The sequence below is a fragment of the Microtus oregoni genome, unplaced genomic scaffold (genome assembly GCF_018167655.1).
Source record: "Microtus oregoni isolate MIOR12 unplaced genomic scaffold, Mior012 000050F_ref0000143, whole genome shotgun sequence".
Taxonomy (NCBI): Eukaryota; Metazoa; Chordata; class Mammalia; order Rodentia; family Cricetidae; genus Microtus; species Microtus oregoni.
Window position 1 is genome coordinate 1969524 of NW_024543256.1, and position 22228 is coordinate 1991751.

At 36.7% G+C, this 22228-nt stretch overlaps 3 protein-coding genes across 4 annotated transcripts in view; 1 reads left to right on the forward strand and 2 right to left on the reverse strand.

The window, feature by feature from the left end:
- Positions 1 to 524: 524 nt before the first annotated feature.
- Cmc4 (C-X9-C motif containing 4) lies at positions 525 to 12682 on the reverse strand. The gene is made up of 3 exons (XM_041637037.1): positions 12149 to 12682; positions 5252 to 5319; positions 525 to 764 (listed from the first exon to the last, which is right to left on the reverse strand). Exons 2-3 carry the CDS (start codon positions 5307 to 5309, stop codon positions 619 to 621), a joined length of 204 nt encoding a protein of 67 aa, XP_041492971.1. The 5' UTR covers positions 5310 to 5319; positions 12149 to 12682; the 3' UTR covers positions 525 to 618.
- Positions 6907 to 10847, reverse strand: LOC121437185 (protein p13 MTCP-1-like). The gene is made up of 4 exons (XM_041637036.1): positions 10808 to 10847; positions 7323 to 7474; positions 7036 to 7206; positions 6907 to 6954 (listed from the first exon to the last, which is right to left on the reverse strand). The coding sequence occupies exons 2-4, from the start codon at positions 7425 to 7427 to the stop codon at positions 6907 to 6909; spliced, it is 324 nt and encodes a 107-aa protein (XP_041492970.1). The 5' UTR covers positions 7428 to 7474; positions 10808 to 10847.
- Positions 12683 to 12864: 182 nt separating the features above from the next.
- The window catches only part of Brcc3 (BRCA1/BRCA2-containing complex subunit 3), a 32813-nt gene continuing 23449 nt past the window's right edge, over positions 12865 to 22228 (forward strand). The window contains exons 1-3 of one of the 2 annotated variants that reach the window (XM_041637015.1): positions 12921 to 12987; positions 13580 to 13596; positions 18568 to 18687. In XM_041637015.1, the coding sequence (XP_041492949.1) occupies positions 18568 to 18687 (120 nt within the window). In that variant the 5' untranslated portion in view covers positions 12921 to 12987; positions 13580 to 13596. Of the gene's footprint in view, positions 12988 to 13579; positions 13597 to 18567; positions 18688 to 22228 lie in introns of both variants that reach the window. The other variant, XM_041637014.1, reaches the window with a different exon arrangement.

Genomic DNA, 22228 nt, shown 5'->3' on the forward strand with positions numbered 1-22228 from the left:
TCTTTTCCCAGTACCCACATGGCAGCTCACAACTGTCTGTAACTCCACTCCCAGAAGAATCAACACACACGGTATAGAGACACACATGTAAGCAGAATACCTATCCACATACAATAAAAATAAAAGTTAAAAACATAAAAGATGAATAGAATACAATCTACTTCAACAAGTATGTTAGCATAATGATCTCTGGCCATTATCCACTTACTCTTTAGAATATTTCAGGTTATGCTGTAATAAATTGTTTTCTACACATTCATCTGTGTATCTTATCCATATTCAACAGAGATCCAAGATTTGGCAAGCAAGATAACAGTCTGAATTCACGGATTAAAAGAGAATCCATTAATATCTGTATCTATTAGTCTCTTAAAATACATTCAGTAACAAACCAATATTTTCATGTAAAACAGGTTTATTTTAGCAGTTCCATTTTACATTATACATATTTATTTTCTAACAGGTTATTTTGGTCTATTTTGCATAGATGGCATATTTGCTAACTCTTATAATTAATTTTTTCATTTGCTGTTTGCTGCTACCTGGCTTGAAGAAGGGGTAGTAAATAAAACACACTTGAGGGAAACATGAAGCAGAATTTAACTTCTCAGCACAACTTTACTTGGATCCAGACTTCAATGTCAGGTTTTCTTCTTCCTTCTCTATTCCTGAGCAGACAAGAGATCTTCCCTTGGGATATCGAGCACAACACTTACGAAGTTCTTGGATGACAGCCTGACACTTCGATTCCATATAGTTGTTGGCTGAAAAACACAACTCTTAGTACTGATATCATAAAACTAAGAAGGTACAAGGTAATTAAGCATTTTCCAACCATTTTCACTTAGCACCTAGAAGGAAGATATACCCAACTCTGTTGAATTCTTTCTGTTTAGCAATCTTCAACAAGTCAAAAAGTAAAAGGAGAATTCATTAATAATTATCTAAAACTCTAATCAGAAGAAAATCAATTTATAAGTGGTTGAAAGCTATTTTAATATATAATTTGTGTTTTATTCAAGTGTCTTTGGCAGTAGTTTTGATATGATTAGTGGCCTCTAGTCCCATTTTGTAAATTGATGAATTAGAAAAATGCATACAACCCACATTTTCATAATTTCATAGCAAACTTCGGCTTGAATGTAAAGTTTAATGCCCCCTCTCTTCTGAAATAAAAGGAAGACATTTTTTTAGGTTTATAAAACATAAAGGTAAGGTGACCATGGTTATGTGCTTTACTATGGGTTCTAAGGCTCAGAGTGCCAAGACCAACACCTGTGGATTGCCTAGTACCTGCATCCCTCCACTCCCAGCTCAGAACTCAGTAATGGGTTGGCCTCCATGCTCATGAATGCAGTGTGTGGCTAGGACATTTGCCAGTCTCCAAGCTATATAGACTGAGGGCCTGAAGTGAGTCCTCACTTAGCTACATATAAACATGAGCTAGTGGTGGTTTAAGCTGGTTGTATATACCAAAAGCTCTTGGAATGGGGAACAACATACCCTTAAGCCATCCAGCCTGATCTATCTTGGAGAAAGTTCCATAATTTGATGAAGATAATATGTATTCTGCTGCTGTTGGATAGTATATTCTGTAAAAGTCTATTAAGTCTATTTGATCTATAGTGCATTTAACTCATAATTTATAAATGCCCATATTAAAAAATAATATCTTATGTAAATACCTACTAATGTATCTCAAGATTTTAGAAAATAACAAGGGCAAACCAAACTCAAAAATTAATAAATGGAAAGAAAATAAAAATCAAGTAGAAATTTAATAGAGAACACAAAAAATACAAAGAATCAATGAAATAGTTTACTTTTTAAAAAGATAAGCAAAATTGACAAACAAGCTAAACTAATCCAAAGAAAGAAGGCTCAGAGTGGCATAGAGCTATAATCCTAAAATACTCAGGGGACTGAGTAAGGGGGATCTCAAGTTCAAGACCTACCTGGGCTGTGGAGTGAGTTCAAGGCTAGATAGGCTAACTTCAAAATTTAAAAAATAACAAGAGACTTGAGAGTATAACTCATTGTTAGAATGTTTGCCCAAGGCTCCAGGTTCAATTTCCAGTATAACAGTAGCAGCAGCAGCAGCAATAATAATAATAAATAGCAATAATAATAATAATAATAGAAGACAAAAGGAATATTACACTAGAAACAATTGAAATAATAATTTGAAAAATAATATGCCAATAATTCGGAAAGTCTAAGAAAATGGACAAATTTCTGTATATATGGCCTATCAAAATTGAACCCCCAATATGAAAAATCTAAATAAATCAATAGCAAGCAGTGGGGCTGAAAGTATAATAAAAAAAAAATCTTCCATCAAAAAAAAGCACAAATCCTGACATGTTTGTGGTAGTGGGAATTGAATTTAGGGCTTTGCACATGCTATACATGATGTGGGAGTGTCATATATCAATCTGTTGATTTCATTGGGTAAGCAATAAAGAAACTGCTTGGCCCTGATAGGTTAAAACATAGGTGGGAGGAGTAAACAGAACAGAATGCTGGGAAGAAAAGGAAGTGAGCTCAGAGAGAAGCCATGCTCCCCTCTCCCAGGCGGACGCGAGAGCTCTGCTCTCTGAGGCACATGCAATGAAGCTCCAACCCAGGATGGACGTAGGCTATAATCTTTCCCGGTAAGACTGATGCTACACAGATTATTAGAAATGGGCTAGTCCAGGTGCAAGAGTTAGCAGAGAAGAGGATAGATATAATGGGCCAGGCAGTGTTTAAATAAATACAATTTGTGTGTTGTTATTTCGGGGCATAAGCTAGCCAGGCGGCCGGGGTGCTGGGGACGCAGCCCCGCCACTCCAATTATTACATATACAGATGCTCTACAACCATTATTTTAAAAACAAAAACAAAAGCAAAAAAACTAACACCAATGGTCCTTAGACTACACCATAAAGTAGAAAGAGAAAGAATGGAGCTGGATAGCTCACTAGTTAAGAGCATTGGTTGCTATTCTAGAGAACCTAGGTTTGATGCACAGTACCCGTATGATGGCTTTCAACTGTCTGTAGCTTCAGTTCTATGAGATCCAAAACCCTCTTTTGGCTTCCATGGGCACCAGACACACATGTAATTCACAGATATATGTGCAGCCAAAATACCATATACAAAAAAAGTAAAATAAAGAGAAAAAATCTTCCAAATTTATTCTATGAAACCAATATCCTTTATTGAACATACATGTAGAAAGCCTGTTAACTACTTCAAAACTTAATTCAGTGACATCAATGAAAAGAGTTGGCTTCATTTCAAGGATGCAAATATAATTCAACATACAGAATTCAATAAATACAATATATAAATATAGTAAAAACAATCACACCAACACCTTAGTAGATATGGAAAAAAGGCCCCCAATAAAATTCAACATCCTCCCATATAAAATAAGCCTGAAGAAATTAGGTAAAATAGGACTGTATCCTCACAGAATAAATGCTAAAAAAATTTAAAAATTAAATAAATGCTAAATACAACCTATAGCGAATATCATACTGAATAGGGGGAAACTGAAAGCAACTAAAAAAGAGTTTCCATTCTCTTTTACTTTACTTAATATAGTACTTGAAATGTTGAGCAGAAAAATCAGGCAAGAGAAAGAAAGAAAATAAATACAAATAGGAAAGCAGAATGTCAAATTCTTTCTGCTTATAAATATGATACTGATAAAATAGCAATACCACTGATGGTGATCTACAGATTCAATGTAATCCCCAACAAAATGTTAATAATGTTCTTCAGAAAACTAGAAAAAATATTAAACTCATATGGAGAGCAAAAGACCTTGAGTAGCCAAAGCAGTCTTGAGCAAAATTAATGGAATACAACAGAGGGCCCAGAAGTAAACCACACAACCACAGCCACCTGAGTTTTGAAACAGATGCCCTAAGCTGATTGGCTGGGGATCAAACTGAGGATCACATGATTACTTGGAAATTAGTCCTCCATTGAGCTAATTCCTAGTCCCTGAAGTCTAGTATTGAAACCTGTCTATATGATGTGTAGATATGTATTTTTGAGTTTTTGAGATAGGCTGTCACTTTTTAGCCCAGGCTAGTCTTGAACTTGTTATTCTCCTGCTTCTGCTTCCAAGGTATTGAGATTATAAGTATGCATTATCATCCTTGGGTTTTTCTGTTTGTGTATATAAACAGTGTTCATGATGGAAACAAGGGCCTAGTGCATTCTGGGCATGTACTCTATCCCTGAGCCAAATCCTCAACTCCAAACCAGTCTTTTTGTAGAAGGACTTTGCTTAGCTCAGGTTGTGCATTAAAATTACTTGGTTAGGTTTGTAAAATGATTCCTGCTTAGACCCTACCTCTAGGAAGTTTGCTTTATATGTGCTAAACAAGTTTTAAAGTTTTCCAGGTACATTGGGGAGGCAGAGGTAGGTGAACCTCTGAGTTTGCAGCCAGTCTGGTCTACAAAATGAGTTTCAGGGCAGCCAGGGGTGTTAAACAGAAAAACCCTGCCTCAAAAACCAAAACAAAACAAGAACAAAAAAGTTAGGTAATTCTAATGTACAATGGGACTCAAGAACCCATAGCTTAAATACATCACTTTTTTGTGTTTGTGGTGCTGACGATAGAACTCTTGAGGCTTTGCACATGTTAGGTAAATGCTCTACCACTGAAGACAGTCTCCCATTCCCTACAAAGCATTACTTTTAATATTCTAAAGATTTCATAATATGATGAAGAAAATATTCATGATTAATTATAGAAATGTTACATTTAAAGCTAATGAAAGTTGCTGATAACATAATTAGTTTCTTTTTTTTCTTTTCTTTTTCCTTTCTTTTTTTTTTTTTTTTTTTGATTTTCAAGACAGGGTTTTTCCGTAGCTTTTGGTTCCTGTCCTGGAACTAGCTCTTGTAGACCAAGCTGGCCTTGAACTCACAGAGATCCGCCTGCCTCTGCCTCCCGAGTGCTGGGATTAAAGGCGTGCGCCACCGCTGCCGGCTCATAATTAGTTTCTTTTTCTTTTTTTTTTTTTTTGGTTTTTCGAGACAGGGTTTCTCTGTGGCTTTGGAGTCTGTCCTGGAACTAGCTCTGTAGACCAGGCTGGTCTCGAACTCACAGAGATCCGCCTGCCTCTGCCTCCCGAGTGCTGGGATTAAAGGCGTGCGCCACCATCGCCCGGCTTCATAATTAGTTTCTTATAGTTAGTTGACAGGTAAAGTTTAAAAAAAAATATTTTAAAAAAATCTATATCCTACCTTGTAAACATTTCTGTATTTCACAGGCTTGTTTCTGGCATGGATCCTTTTGTGGCATATCCAGAAAACTAAAACAAAAAAAATATTACAATTTTGCTTTTTTAATAATAAAGATTTTGATGTCTATCTACATGGAATTTTCTTCTAGAGCAAATAGTATGACCTTACAATTGTTGGAAAAATGATTGCACTAAAAATACTCTTTCTTAATTAATAAGATAAATCAACTATATTTTGTATTTCCATCTCATTAAGAACAGAAGATACAGACATGAAAAAAATCAGTCTAGTCATCTTGAATATTGTAAACAAATGTTGGAATGACACCACAGTTTTAAAGGCCTACCCCAATGCCTGGTTTTATGATTCACAAAAGGAACCCTTGGTAAATGATTAAACTTCTTGAATACTTTTTCTTTCACTATTCATGGCAATAAGAATTATACATACCTCAAAGAACTGACGGAAGGACTAAACATGATAAAATATATAAAGTGCACAGAATAGTAACTGGAAAGCAGTAAGAACTCAATACACAGTAACTATTATAACCAAGTGATTTTTGTTTGTTTTAAGACATGGCCTCATTATGTTTTTTAGGTTGGCATTAAACTCCTGGGGTCAAGTGATCCTCCTGCCTCAGTCTTCCAAATAGCTGGGATTACAGGCATGCACCACTGTTCTGGGCCCAAGACTTATTTTAAAAAGCAAAATCTTACTTTAATGTACATAAACTGTCATGACTGCTTTAATTCAGGAAATTCTTTACAAGTAAAACAAACACTTTCCCAGGAATTAGTAATGTTAATTGCTATTATCTCTTGAGAAAAGTGCCAATAAAAGGTAACATTATCTTTTGAGCTCAAATGGAAGCCAACTAAGTAAAATATTTGTAATCAAAGAATTTAGATTCACAGGCTTTTGATGAGAATCTTGTAAAAACAAATCAAAGACACAGTTTCAGAAAGAAGAAAGGCATAGGAGCCTTTGAAACTAATTTCATCAGTACAAATAACCTTTTTCTCCCAGAACTCCTCAAGTTTTCAGTATATCCAAATTACGTCAGTACTGGGATGGGAAACACTAGAATAAAACCTTAGGTATTTACAGGATGGAAGAAGGAAAGGCGGGTGAATTTGCTGCAAGGGAAATAAGTGACAAATACATGTTGATGCTGCTAGAAGCTGCTCTCTTCTCTCTAAATCAGTACCAAGTCCTTGTTGATGAGGGTATTTGTTCTGAAGCATGTGCTGATTTTTCTGGGATTCACCAAATCCCAGGTTCAGCTGATGAAGTCCATTAAAGGTTCTATGGCAATTTCCAAAGGAGTCATTTCAAGTTACATTTCCTGACTAAATGCTTTTGTTGGCTTGATTTCTGCCCTGTGTAACCCTCTCTCTGTAGTTTCACTGGCAGTGTTCTTCATGACCCTTCCTAAACATCTGCAGTTTTCAAACTACTCCCTCCCCACAAGGACCCAAGGGTGGGAGCACTGCAGTGGTGAATGATGTGATTGCCATATAATGAATTGAACAGAGAAGCACATCTTCTTAGAATTCCAGCACCTGAAAAAAAAATCATTCAAATCACTACAACTGAATAGAGTGAAAAGAAAGAAAGGGAAGAAGGAGAAAAAAATAGAAATACATACCAGGTTAATCATCAGGCAAAAGTTTAAGCAGTAGTTCCTGTACTCCCCTGACCTGTCAGAAAAGGGAACGTTTATAAAGTACTCTGTTGTAAGATCTTCAGGACAAAGGAATATTATTGAATAAAATGTGTACCATGAAATGATGCTGAATCTGCCATAAGCGAGAGTTGTTATCCATATAGCGCTCCTCTGGGTAGAGCTGCCACATGAGAGGTAGTTGGGAAGTAAGAAGGTGACTTGGCCGAGTTGCATCACCTAAAGGAACCTGAATTTGCTGAACTCGAGCCTTTAGGAAACTTGTCTCCTAATAGGAATGATAAATATAAAACCAAAGACATGAGAATACTGAGACTAGATAGAAACCAGGTTACTTGAAAGTAAAAGCAAATAAATAAATAAATTTTAAACGAAAGCAGTTACCTCTTCCACCACAGCTACCCATGTGCGTTGATATTCATCGCGGTAGATACCTTCTTGATGAACCCAGAGATGATCGGGTGGAGCCCCCACATCCTCTCTTGCCATTCTGGGCTTTGGGTTCCAATTCTAGCCCTGCTTTTCTCCACCTAAGCCTGCAGCATCCGCGCACAGGACACAGGTGTGACTTTTAAGGTTGGGATGAACTCACTAGTGAGCAAGGTGACCTGGGACTAGCAACCCAAACAGAACCAAGCCTCATACATATCTATTTGTACAATCTAAACATATCAAATGCCATCTTAAGCTTTCTGAAAAAGAAACTCAAGTGACACACAGGCAAAGCCTAGGTACACCTAACTTTCTATGGCAAAGCATTCAAGAATTCTAAGTTTGTTCTGTGGAGAGATGAGAACTACAGGAGGCTGGACACAGTTCCTCTCTCATCTACATCGACAAAGCAGTATTCAACGGTAGTGTGTTAACAATAGAAAATGTGCAAAAGTGTACTTAAGGACACATGATTTTGGTAGAAAAGTAGTGAAACAGACACATGCATCCCATATTCCTCAGATAAAAGCCACTCCCCAACTGCTTACATTTTAAAAAAGATTCTTAATGATGTATACAGCTTTCTAAAATGAGTCTAAGTTTGTTATAAGGGGAAAGGAAATATCTGTCATTTTATTTAAAAAGTTATTTATACTAGTGAGGCTTATCAGAAAGGGATTTTCATTTTAGGAAAAATATTTAGTGTAGTTTCATGACTTTCTGAAAGCAAATAATAGCCATCCAGCTAGCTCCCTATTTCATTTAAGTAGTATGTCATAGAAGCCAGTTTTTCAACAGAGGTATAATTGTAAAATTTTTATTCTACAAACTAGAAGGTTAAAAAATATTTCTCTGCTCTTTACGAGATGTAAATAAAGTACTGTTCTCAGAGTTTGTGGTAGCAAGGAAACTCTCCATAACAGTTCTATGCCTAGCTTTTGAGCTCATAACTCCACATGCATTTTCATGAATAGAATCTTGTGGAAACCACTCATAGCATCATGATGCAGATTCACTGTATTCCTACTTTTTGCAGAGCACAAATACATCAGTGGGTATCTGTCCCACAGTAGAGACCCCCCATTCTTAATAAGTAGCTATTAGTGGGAAAGGAAATGAAGCATAGTTTGGGAGATAGTTAGGGCCTTCAAAGTGATACTGTCCAGAGCACACATGGAATGAGAAGAAGCAAAAAATAAAGGAATGAAGCTAAACCTAGTCCTTTTTTTGTCAAGGACACCATCCTGAATATGATTCCCCCAACACTGTTTTTCTGCTCATCCCCTAAAAGAAAAGTAGGAGTAAAAACTATTGTCTCAAAACGGGTATGTTGGTGCATGCCTGTAATCCTAGCATGCCAGAGGCTGAACAAGGTTCAGGCCATCTTGGGCTATATATATATATATATATAGAAAATTTGAGGCCAACTAGTATACATAACTTAGCTCTAGGTTAACTACATAAGGAGACCCTGTCTCAAAAGAGAGAGAAAGAGAGAATATGGTCACATTTGTGTGACGAATTAATAGGTATGATTGCTATCCATTTTATTTCCAGAGTGATTATGACTCTGAACCTGTCACATGTCCCCTTTTTCACCTAGATGTACTCTCTCATTTTCAATTTACTTATGATAGCATCCTTTCTCCTTAACCAAACACTGCTTTCTGTATGGCAATATGACATTTTCTGTACACTCAAAAGTTATGAGTTATCTTGAATTTCTTCTTCTCATTCAGTTGCTACACCCTATGGTAAGCAAGTCCAGCAAATATCACAATTACCACTGTATTTAAGCCAAAATTTCTTTCAAATACCAATGTTGTTTCAAGCTGCATACCCTTGCTCTTGCTTTCTATCTGCCTAAAATGCATGAGTCTCTTCTTATATATGTTGTAAGCCATTTTTTTCACTTAGAAAATACAAGTGTTCTGCTTCTCTTGTAGAGCTTTAGAAATACATACAATACCCCCAGTAAATTTCAATACAAAAATAAAAACGAGCACACACACATATGCACATACACACACATTTTTTAAGCAGGAACCAACTGTTAAAATTTCAAGAACATCTCAATTTCATAGATATAGATAGGTCCTAGCAACAACCAACATGTTGACATTTAAATTTCTTTTGAATAAAAACAAAACTTTATTGGTCATACTGACATTGGAAGGAAATAATTCCAGGGGAAGAGAAGGCAGATAGTATGTGATATTCTGAATTACTATCAGGCACTACAAAATATTCTCAGAAGAAATAGTGGGTTGCTGTGACCTCCAAAGGGTAACAGGCTGGGTATTGATGAGATGAGCCTGGGAATGGAACAACACTCAGCACTTAAGTCTGGATTTGTGTGTCCTATCATTCAGAGCATAAGGGCCCAGAGAAAGGCAACTGCAGTGATCAAAGGACTGATAAACCACCACATGACTATGAAAACATCAACACCCTCACTAGATAAAAGCAAAGGCTGAGCAAAAGGCATTTAGATCAAAGTCTATAAAAATCACATGTTGGATGAATGAAACATCGTTTCCATAGATGTGATTCTTTAGAACACTTGATCCCAACATTTCCTTGGTCAAATAAGTTTGGGAATATTGGAGATCATAAAAGCATATTAGTATATAAAAACTCCAACTAAGCTATACTGTACAGAGATTTTATACAGTTTAACATTTCCCAAATTTAATTGACTAGAGAACATTTTTGGCATATTGTATTTGTTCACAAAACACAAGATTCTCCAAACTAAGAATATCTTAAAACTGCAGGATAAATTTAGTTACAAGGTACAATACAACACATGTAATATAAACCTATGAAATTTTACTTAAAAAAATACTACAAGTTTCAAATACAACTGCAACCCAAAATACGTTTGTATAACTTTACAGCTAAACATCCACTAAAAGAGATGGCCTCCATAGAAGTTGCCTTGGTTCCAAAAGCCATATTGACCTAGACACATTATTTTTATACATTTTGTAAATTAAGTTCTAAATAAAAGACAGAATACAGAGGAGCTTTCTTTGGTTGTAATTTAAACAAAACCATCTTTTTTTTTCCTTTACAGAAAGAATGGTTTTGTATTTTTTTTCTTTACAAGAATATGACTTACTTTAATTTTGAGGTATTTGAGCTTTTAAATAGTATCAATAGGTTGAATAGGCTAATTATTTGAAACCATTTACGATCCTCATCCAATTATAATTTTAGTTGCCAAATCACATAGGCCCAGGTATCAGCTGGGCTGATGAATGAATCCTGCTTGTACCATTTAGAAGCTTTGCAACCCTCAGACAATCTAATCTTTCTCTACCTCAGTTTCCCTGAGGTATAAAATTATAAACATATTGACTGCAAAGGTATTTATTAAACACTTCTCATATGTTTTAACATATGTTTAGGTGTCAGGTGGTGGTGGCACTCACCTTTAATCCCAGCACTCAGAAGCAGAGACAGGAGGACCTCTGAGTTCAAGGCCAGCTTGGTCCACAGAGAGTTCCAGGACAGCCAGAGCTACACAGAGAAACCCTGTCTTGAAAAACGAAAAATAAAACAAACAAAAAACAGAAACAAAAACATGTGTAGGTACATTGACCCATTTGATCTTTGCGGAATGCTATGAGATGGGCATTTGTATTATACCTAATTAAAGGTAATGAAAGTAAGACACAGAGAAATTAGATAACCAGTCCACTAGTTCGTTCACATTGCTAGAGATTGCAGACCCTGATTCCAGTTGAGGTAGTTTACACACACTATGTATGTAAATTTGTAGTAGTCTTTAGCACATAATAAGCTTGCTGTGAATGTTAATCATTATTTCCATCTCTGATCAAATGTTTGGAGCTGTAAAAGGTAGAATGAACATTCTGGAATAAGAGACTGACTAAAAACAACAAACAAAAGTATTTTCTTCTTGAAGGTGGCTAAAGAGATAAATTATAAAAAACATTCCTTACACAATTGTAATAAGGTGAGCAGTACTTTCTGTCCCACCAAGGCAGGACATGTTAGTTATGAACAATAACTGAAAATATATAACATATGCCATAAAACTGAACGTTAAAGAGAAAATGCAGATAGGTCCAATACACCCCTGCAATTTCTCCAACATTTATCATTATAAAACTTAATCACGGAAAGATGTGGCATAAACATAAGGTAAAAAGAGAGGTTGTAAGGCATATATATTGCACCATAGTGCCCTGGATTTGGGACTTGTGCTAAGACTTTGATTGGAACTGACTTCGGAGAGGAGAGCAAAGCATCAACACCTCTTCAAGTAGCAGCTTGAATAAGTTCCCTTTCCAGTACTGCCATATCTGTCTGGCTTCAGAACTACAAAAGGAATTTGAAAAAAACAAATTCAAACAAAAACTTACGTGCTATGGAGACTGTGTGTTATATATTTTGTTTTCATTTATAATAAATACTAAATCCCTCGTGTAATTGGTAAACTTGTAAATTGGAAGATTTGTACATTTATCCCTTAGTTCATTGACATATTTTAAAACAAAATTAGTTTTACATATAAGTTAATCATGTCTGACACCAGTAAAGAGATCAGAGGAAATTTGTAATTTCCTAGAACTAGTTACTTGATGTGATATAATCGAACCTGAATAAAATGTGAAGTCCCTCTCTCAGTCCTTCTTTTCCTGTATCAAACAAATCCATATCTAAAAGCTTTTGAAAAAAAACAGCAAGCAAACTGGAGTTGCTTTTTCAGACACAGTAAAACACTGTTTCTGTAAAAGGTTACTCACATGAATATGTTTCTTGGACTAATTACTCCTCTTCCAGAACAGTTAGGCTAAAACTTTCAGGTCCCCCACCCCGGGACACTCAAGCAGGGATCGCGACGTGAGCCCAGGGCAAACCAAGGGGCATCCAGGGCCGAGGTCACTAGAATCGAAGTTAGTCAGGCCAGCAGCCAGAAGTGGTCCAGAGAGATTCAAGGGTTGTGACTTGGAAATAAAACAAAATAAAATAAAACCTTAACTGTTTTAGGACCGACTTTCAAAATAGGTCGTTGTTCCTGGCGAAGTTGCCTCAAAGAGCTGTCCCTGACGAGTGTAGGCCGCGTAGGGCGCTCCTCAGAGGGCGGGCAAAATGGGCGCCAGCACTATGGAGGCATCTGCCCTTGTGCTCGGAGTTGCTCACCGCCCACGTACGCCCCGGCAGAAAAACACTGCCTCCCTGCCACCCAGCCGCCCAGCGGCCCAAACTATGGCGCAGACTGACTTTGCCCGCCACCACCCAGTTTCCCACTGTTACGCCAGCCCAGACCGACCCGGGAGTCTCCCAGGTACTGCTAGCAGTGGCACCGCCTCCGCGCCCCAGGCTCCACCCTCGTGAAACCCGCGCTGCTCGGCCAGGCCTGGGGCGGAGCGTCGGGCGACAGGCTGGGAAGGCTGCGTAGGAGCACCCGGTTGGCCAGGCTGCTGTAAGCCCTAGGCGGATGTGAGTGGAACCGACAAAGATGGCGGTGCAGGTGGTGCAAGCTGTGCAAGCGGTTCATCTTGAGTCTGATGCTTTCCTAGTTTGTCTCAACCATGCTCTGAGCACTGAAAAGGAGGAGGTGATGGGTCTATGTATAGGGGAGGTGAGTAGGTCGGCCAACCTGGCTGAAATCCTGCTGATCAGTACCCAGTGGTCTCTGAAGCGGCTGGGAGGCCACAGGAACGCAATTTAGGTCCTTTGCGTTTTCTAATGCTGTTGTGGGGTCCTTTTTCTCTGACCCGTGCTTATGTTCCTGCAAACCCTCAGCGGTCTGCATGAGCCCACGGGGGTGGGGGTTATCACACCAGTGAACAAAGCAGCAAATCGGGCCAGAAAAACATTCTGGTATAATGAAGATATATTAGGAAACAAGCAGCCCACAATTACAGTACCCTCTCGTTCCACCACCAGATTTCCTTATGGGAAGCAGAGCTATCACTAAAGCATTCTAAAGTATGGCAAAGTACTCAGGTCAAATGGTTTCGTGGACTCCAAAGTCTCTGTTGTGGTTAAATGCTACAGAGTTGTGAAAGTAGTTGAAGAAATACAGTGTAGTTGTAAAGTGCTGAAGATTGAATTCTCTAGTCCTTCATGTTGTTGTGGTGTGAACATATTACCTAATTTTCATGTAAAATTGCATCTCTATAACTAAATAACAATGTGCCAGTAATGTTTTCTGCTCTTTCCTACTCCAGTTGAATGATGACATAAGGTAAGACAATATTTGTTTACTTACATCATATTATAATCTCTAAACTGATACTTGGTGAAAAACTGCAACAACTTTGTAATCGTGTGTACACATTGTATCTTAACATGAACAGTACAGAACTCTCTCAACAATACAATCTGAGTTCCACCACAATCCTAAAGGTTCATTTTAACGTTATATCATAGCATGACTTTTATTTTTTTTTCTTTTTTCTTTTTTTTATTGAAAAAAAATTCCGCCTCCTCCCCGCCTCCCATTATGACTTTTATTTGAGATATTTATGCTCCCGGGTGGAAAATTCTGGCTGAAGGAACCAACATCGTAAGTGAACCTATCAAAGTTCTTATAAGTAGAATTTTGTTGGAGCTCCAGGAGCCCAATTGGTTACTGCATGAGAGGTACCTGGATGGAACTTTTTTGACTGAAATAATATACTTGACTTTGGTTCTATTGCTTTCCATTTTCTTGTTTTGTGTTTTACATTCTCTGTTCTCTGAATTGTCAGAGATATGCCAGTAACTTTCACTGTGGCACATAATGTCCACACATTGAGAGGCTTTTCCCTGTGTATCCATTCCTCCATCTAAATTGTCAGTGGATTTCAGTCCTGTTGCACCTCACCCCCTATGAACCTTAGAGGTTCCTAGATTTCAGTCCTGTTACATCTTACCCGATATGAGCCTTAGAGGTTCCTAGTAACGTGAAAGCTTGAGAGATAGTAAAACCTTTGGGTCCCCTTTGTTTAAACTGCAAAGCATAGATTATTGTTTATCAAACCCACTCCTTAATACCTGGAATCTACTCTGTTCCCCTTCCCTCTTTTGTTTCAGCTAAGGTTGCATTGCAAAAACTATTTATCTTATTTTTCCCTTGACTCCTTTTTCTATTCCAAACCCCAGTTTCCCCCCTTTTCTAATCTATCTCCAATAGGAGTGACTCCAAATTTACATACACTGGAACTGAAATGCGCACAGTTGCAGATAGCTAGGTTTTCCTTCAATATATCAGAGCCCAATGATTCTGTAAACTACAATAAAAATAGTTTCTTATGCTTTCTCCAAGCTATTAGGCCAAGCATCTACTTATTATCTTTATATACAAACTCCTTCACCATAACCACTTAAACCACCTTTCTTCCTGTGTTAAAGTTTTCTAGAGGAACAGAGCAATAGAATTGGGATCTATTTCTTTCCCTTTCTATGATATTTGTTATGAAGGGCAATTTATAGGATTTGTTACTCAACTGGGGACTGGTGGTCCAACATTGGCCTTCTGCATGCCAGACAGTGGGATAATTCAGTATCAGCTAAACTGACAAGCTGGAAGCCTCGGCTCAAGGAGAACAAATGATGTAGCTGCAATCCAGGCCTGGAAGCTCCCTGGACTGTAGCTGCTGTGCATCTCCATTAGATGGCTGGAGGCTCTGGAGTCTTGTGGCCATGAGTGATGGTGACGGTACTACATGCTCTAGCTCAGGAAGGATGGAGCTAGGCTGCCCTGGCAGGCTTTCTCTTCTTTAATTCTGCCTGGGCTCCCAGACTACTGCATTGAAAATCCACACCCAGGGAGAGACCTTCCCCTGTTACTCTCCTGGAAATCCGTCCTCTCTGACAATGGTTCTAGAACAGACACACCAGAAGTGAGCTTCCCTAATTCTACTCTAGACGTCTGTCAGTCCAGCCATGTTGACAACCCAGATTAACCAAAACACTTCTCTTATTTAAAAAATGTCACAGACTGGAGGGATGGCTCCATGGTTAAGATCACTAGCTGCTCTTCCAGAGGTCCTGATTTCAATTCCTGTCATCCACATGGTGGCTCACATCACCTGTGGGATCTGATGCCATCTTCTGGTGCACAAATGTGCATGGAGGAAAAAAAAACCCATATACATAAAGTACATAAATAAATAACTCTTTAAGAAAAGTCACATTGGACTACAAATACTATACTTAAGTCACCGTCATTTTTAAAAAAAAAAAGAGAAAACCTACTTATTGATTCTATGTATTTCTTTAGTGATTACTCTTGTAAAGTTTTTTCTTGGTTTTAGGATGTCTGTATACCAATATTTATAGCTCTTATTAGCAGCATATAAAAATCTAGTCTGATGATCATTTTATTTGGAGTTTGCTATTTTTAGTAGTTACTAATATATGAGTTACAGTTGCCATTCTTTTGCTTTCTGTTTAATCTACCTTTTTATTTTGAATCACTCTTTTTCTCTTTTCTTGTCTTTTTCCATGTCTTCAATAATACAACTTTGTTATATCTTAACAAATTCACTGTAAGTTGAAAATATCATAGACCCCAAGTGTACAATACACCTAAAGTACGAAGCATCCTAGCACACTGCAGTATCCATTGTTTATCTTCATGATTGTATGGCTTACTGAAAGTTGCAGCTCAGCTTTGCAAAAGTCTATTATGTTACATGTTTATCAACAGTCCAGGAGAAGATTTAAACATAAAGTACAATTTCTGCTGAATGTATACTATATTCCCATCAATGTAAAGTTGAAAAATCCTTTATTAAATAATCATAAGTTGGGAAGTATTTGTACTAAAACTTTAAAACATTTTTTATTTTAATTCATATCCATCTGCCTTTTGGATTATTGTCATACATTTTAATTCTATATGTATGTTAAGCTTTATTTAACATGGCTATTTTTGTACATTCTGTATTTTATGTTTATACAAATATTTTTATGGCACTCAATCATTTCTTCGTTTTTTGGAATTACCTGCCTGAAGAACTGTAATGTTTCTGTCCTAATAATAAATTCCCTCCATTAGGCATCTGAAAACATCTTTATTTTGTTTGCAATTTAAAGGATACATTCTTTGATTCTAGAATTCTTGGTTTGCATGTATTTTATTTTAGTTCTCTAAGATGTAATCTTTGGGTTTTCATAAATCCTATTGAAAATTCAGTCATATGTCTCATTATTCTTTGAGAGGGGATGCATCTGTCTTTGCTCCTAATTTTATTTTTTGTCTGTTCTATGCCCACCACACATTGTACTAGTTGCTGGTAAGAAAATCATGAATGAAATATGGCCCCTGCTTTTGAGAAGCTTGTATTCTGGTACAGGACAAAAGTGTGAAGAGTACCATGTGTGTTCTAGCAGAAATAAGTGCATATCTATTATGAAAGAATACATGTAAAGGGAAAATGATTAGATATTTATCGTATGGTCAGGAACTTAATATGAAAGTATTTACACAGAAGGGAGAGTGTGTGAAAAGCCACTGACCCATAAAATAGGAACACATGATTTATGGGAACTCTAAGTAACTGAATAAAGCAAAAGCATAACAGACTTCTGAGATATAAGCTTTTGAGCTATCTTTGTTGTGTTTTCAACAAGTTACAAAGCCAGGTGGCTCACACCTGTAATCTTAGCACTGAAGAGGTGAGGCAAAGGATCATTGCAAGTTTCAGGCTAACCTAAGCTACATAGTAAGTTGCAGGCCATCTTGAGCTATAGAGTGAGACCTTGTCAAACAGCTACAACACAAAGAATATGTTATTCCTTCAATAAAATTTTATTTATTAAAAGAATAGTCAGTATTTGTTATGCAATTGATACCTTGTTTTGATACTTGTCTATTCAGGATAGTTATTCATACCAAAATGCTATATTCACATTTTCTTTAATAAATAAGAACAGCAAAAGGATGAAAATAATGTTACTATACAGGTATATTTTATTTAGTTCTAATTTTTAAATTTATCAATATTTAAGAAATGTTGAAATACTTCACATTCTTCACCCTCCTTTTTTGTATTAAGTGTTTTAATTATAGTTGGTATCATATTTATGGCTCATTTAAAATCAGACTTTACGTTTTAAGAGCTGTGCCTAATGGATTTTATATTGTACAGTAGGGTGAGCATAGCTTATATAAAAAAAAATTTCTCTCAGAGTTTATTTTTGTCTTTCCACTTCTGTCATTGAAAGCCAACCACCCCACCCCTAATCAAACTTGAAACATTTCACTGCTCCTTATGTCTTCTTTGTCTATTTTCTACCTTTAACTCTAGACTGTTCTAAATGTGGACACCCCTCTTGATTTAGGCCCAGACTTCTGGCCCCAGTCTCCATACTTTTTGTTACCTCGTGAAAATTTTGTTGTCTCTGTTTGAGCCTAAGCTTATGTACTACCAGAAGAATATGGCCATGTTTAATTTCTTTCCAATTCATCTTGAAATCTACTACATGATATTAGAAACTTTTTACATGCTTTTATTCTGTATTTTCTTAGACTTCCTATCTTCCAGCCCACCTTGAGCTCTGCAACTACATCACTTAATCAATCTATTTCCCAAACATTTTACTCACACTTTACCTCTTCTGTAGCTCATATACCCACTTGGCAGTTGCAGGAATTCTATATGTCCACACACAGCAATCAAAAAATACATACATTTGCCTACCTTCTCTATGAATAATTTTTTCTAATGTAAGTTACTCTTCTGATTTCCTCACATTGATTTTTCTCCATTACTTTAGTGTGATTTCGTGTATAATACTTTTTCCTCAACCATATTATTAGCATTTGAACACTTTTATATACCTTCATATGATAATACATTTTGTACATCTTAGATGATTATTCAAGAAGTATATCCTTGATCTGAATATTCTGAAATATATATCTCGATTGGGAATATCATGCATTGATACAGGCAGGAATATCAGGAGTTCAAGTTCAGCCCCAGCCACAAAGCATGTTGGAGGCCAAGCTGAACTATGTGAAACTCTGACTCAGAAATACTATATGTATATTTATATACACACACATATATAACATTGCATCATTAATAACAAAAGCATCAGTTTTCAAAACTGAAATTCTGTACTGCTACTTTAGTAAAATGTAATCCTATAATTACAGGAAATTGGAGAGAGAAGTATAATTGACCAGAGAGAGAAATAACTTTTTCTTTGGATTTTTCTTTAGATGGATACCATCAGAATTGTTCACATCCATTCTGTCATTATCTTGCGACGTTCTGACAAGAGAAAGGACCGTGTAGAAATTTCTCCAGAGCAGCTGTCTGCAGCCTCAACAGAGGCAGAAATATCCTTACTAATATATTAGATGCTTTGTGTTTTGTGGGGCTTCTGGGCCACACAGATGCGATGACGATAGTCATCTTACTTTAGGTGGCTTCATAAGTTTTCTCCTTGGTGAGTGTTCCCTGGTTTTTATATTGACTCTTTAGATATAATTATTTGGTTAGTCATTCTTACCCCCTTTCTCTCTCTCTGTCTCTCTCTCGTGTGTGTGTCTATATTTGGGTACTGTTTCTTTTAAACACTTTTTACCTTTAACAATTTTTACTTTGCCAAGTAGGAAGTTTCCATATGATATTTTCCTACATGCTTACATTCAGTTGACCCTACCTCCATTCCCTCTGCTCCACCATCGCCCTGCCCCCACCCCTACTTAAATCTGTCCTCAGTATTTTCTTTCTGCTTATACATGTGTTCTATCACCCTCCACATTGTGCTTCCTGAAAGCCCTATTCCTGCCCCTCATGGTCCTCTTTCTGGTTTCCTCATATCTACACACATTTATTCCTACAAAAATATACATATATAAAAATTAAAAGCTACGATCCACATATGAAAAAAAAACTTATGCCTTATAACGTGTCTTTCTGGATCTTGGCTACTTCGCTCAATATATTTTCTAACTCCACCACAATTTAGTTATTCATTCATTAGTTGATGGCATCTAGGCTGCTTTCATTTCCTTGATGTGAATGGAACAGCAATGATCATGAATCTGGAAATATCTCAGGGCTATGGGGTTTTTGAAATATATACCTGGGAGTGGTATAGCTGGGTCCTATGGTAGTTATATTTGAGTTATGTGTTTGAGGAGCCTTCATGCTGATTTCCATTACCATGGTATCAGTTTATACTCCCACGAATAGTTCCTTTTCCCCTATAACCTTGCCAGCATAGTTTGTCAATTTTTTTCTTTTTTAATTAAGTTTTTATGTATATGAATGTTTTAATTGCATGTATATATGTGCACTATGTGTGTGCCTGGTGCCTGCAGAGGTCAAAGGGCATTAGATTCCCTGAACTGGAGTTAGAGATAAATGGCTGTGAGTCACCAAGTAGGTGCTGGGAACTCAACCTGGATTTTCTGCAAGAACAATCTTAAACACTGAGCCATCTATCCAGGCCTGTTACTTGCTTACCGACTGGGTTCTGAGTTCTGGGGATGAAATTCAAGGCCTTGTACTTAAAATGCAAGTACCTTGTAAACTGAGCTATCTCCTCATCCCAGGTTAATCAGAATTTCATTTCTTTCTGTTTCTTTTATTGGAAGAAATAAATTTTGAACAGTCATGCTTACAAATATCCACAAGACCCAGGGTAAAACACCGTAACTGTGAACTCTATAGGCAGTTTCTTTTGCTTCCCATCATACTTTCTATGCATTGACTCCATTCCTTCCTGCTCTTCCAATTTTTCTAATTTCTAGGTTCTTCATTATCTTGGTTCCTATCCCTGAAAAGATTAGTTTGTGAAACGTTCCCCCAGAAAAATGTAATGAAGAGAACTGAACACGTTATTCCATGTTAAAGATAACCAAAGAGCCGGGCGATGGTGGCGCATGCCTTTAATCCCAGCACTCGGGAGGCAGAGGCAGGAGGATCTCTGAGTTCGAGACCAGCCTGGTCTACAGAGCTAGTTCCAGGACAGGCTCCATAGCTACAGAGAAACCCTGTCTCGAAAAACCAAAAAAAAAAAAAAAAAGATAACCAAAGAATGATTTGTTTCCTGTAGTCTGAATTCCATACTTTATTTGTGGCAAGTTAACTTTATATTAGTGCCTCTAATGGTTTATTGTTCAACTGGATTAAGTTAAATCTTTTCCTGGTTCTATCTGTACATAAGACTGGAGAAAATGAATTTTAAAATATTTTTTATAATTTTTATTTTTAAGAGAAGGTCTTATTCTGTAGCCTAGTCTGGTCTGGCTTCCACTTCCTGAGTGCTGGGATTGCAGATGGCTACCATAACATCTAGCTTCTTTGTATACTTTTCAAAGTTTATGTTATGCATGTATACTACCTTTTTTTAAAAGATTTATTTATTTATCATATATACTGTATTCTCCACCAGATCTCATTACAGATGGTCGTGAACCACCATGTGGTTGCTAGGAATTGAACTCAGGACCTTCGGAAGAACAGGCAGTGTTCCTAACATCTGAGCCATCTCTCCAGCCCGCATGTATACTACTTACATTTAAATTTTCCTTTTTTTGGTTTGTTTTCTGTAGGTCCACTTTTATTTTGTTTTTTTTTGTTGTTGTTGTTGTTTTTTTTTTTTTGAAACAAGGTATCTTTGTGTAATAGCTCTGGCTGTTCTGGAACTCACTTTGTAGACCAGGCTGGCCTTGAACTCACAGAGATCAGCCTTCCTCTGCCTCCTAAGTGTTGGGATTAAAGGCCTGCATCACCACCTCCTGTCTTATAGGTTGATTTTATAATAAATTGTTAATATTGAATTTAGCGTATTTATGTGTTAACAGTTCATTGGAAGTCAATAACAAAATATACACTTTGTAAAAGTATCTTTTTTTCTTTCTTTTTTAAATTTAATTATTTAATTTAAATTTAATTAATTTATTTATTTTGGTTTTTTGAGACAGAGTTCTCTGGCTGTCTTTGGAACTCATTCTGTAGAAAAGACTGTCTTCGAACTCAGAAATCTACCTACCTTTGCCTCCCAAGGGCTGGGACTAAAAATGTAAGACAACACCAGCTAGCCCAACAATATTTTATTACTTGGAGTATAGTCTCCCAGTCAGACAGGAAATGAAAAAGCAATACTGTTAATGTTACTTTCTTTTTGCTTTGTCTATATTTTAGGATTTAAAGGTTTTATATGCATTTAGAGTATTTTGTTGATATCTCATCAAGTTTTTCTCTATTAAATTTTGTATTTTATAATACTTTGAAATATAAGTAAGATAGAATATTCTAGTTTATATACAATCTCTTAAAATAGGTTTTTCACAGAGATCCACCTGCCTCTGCCTCCTGAGTGCTGGGATTAAAGGCATGCACCACCACCACCCAGCCTGGTCTACAGAGCTAGTTCCAGGAGAGGCTCCAAAGCTACAGAGAAACCCTGTCTCGAAAAACCAAAAAAAAAATAGGTTTTTCAAAGATCTTGGATTGATTACATATAAAAATATATTCCTTTATTAGTCATATGTAATTTCATATTCAGGTATATTTATGCTTTGTGCATTTACATTACTTTTGAACTAATCTTTAGCTAATAGTAGAACTTTTGCACAAATTTCTTAAGTATTTAAGAAATTAGATAAATTAGTTATGAAAAATTTTGCCACTATAGCTTTTTAAAAAGTTGTATTTGTTTTTACTTTAAGCTGTAAATGTTCCACATGTGTGCCTGGTACCTAAGGAGGCCAGAAGAGGGTGACAGATCCCCTGGAACTGGAGTTTATGAACCTGAGTTCTCTGGAAAAGCAGCCAGGTCTCTTAACCACTGAAACATCTCTTCAATCCCTCCTATACCTTTTTTCATCTTTTTATACATTTTCTTTTCACCATAAAATCTCCTTG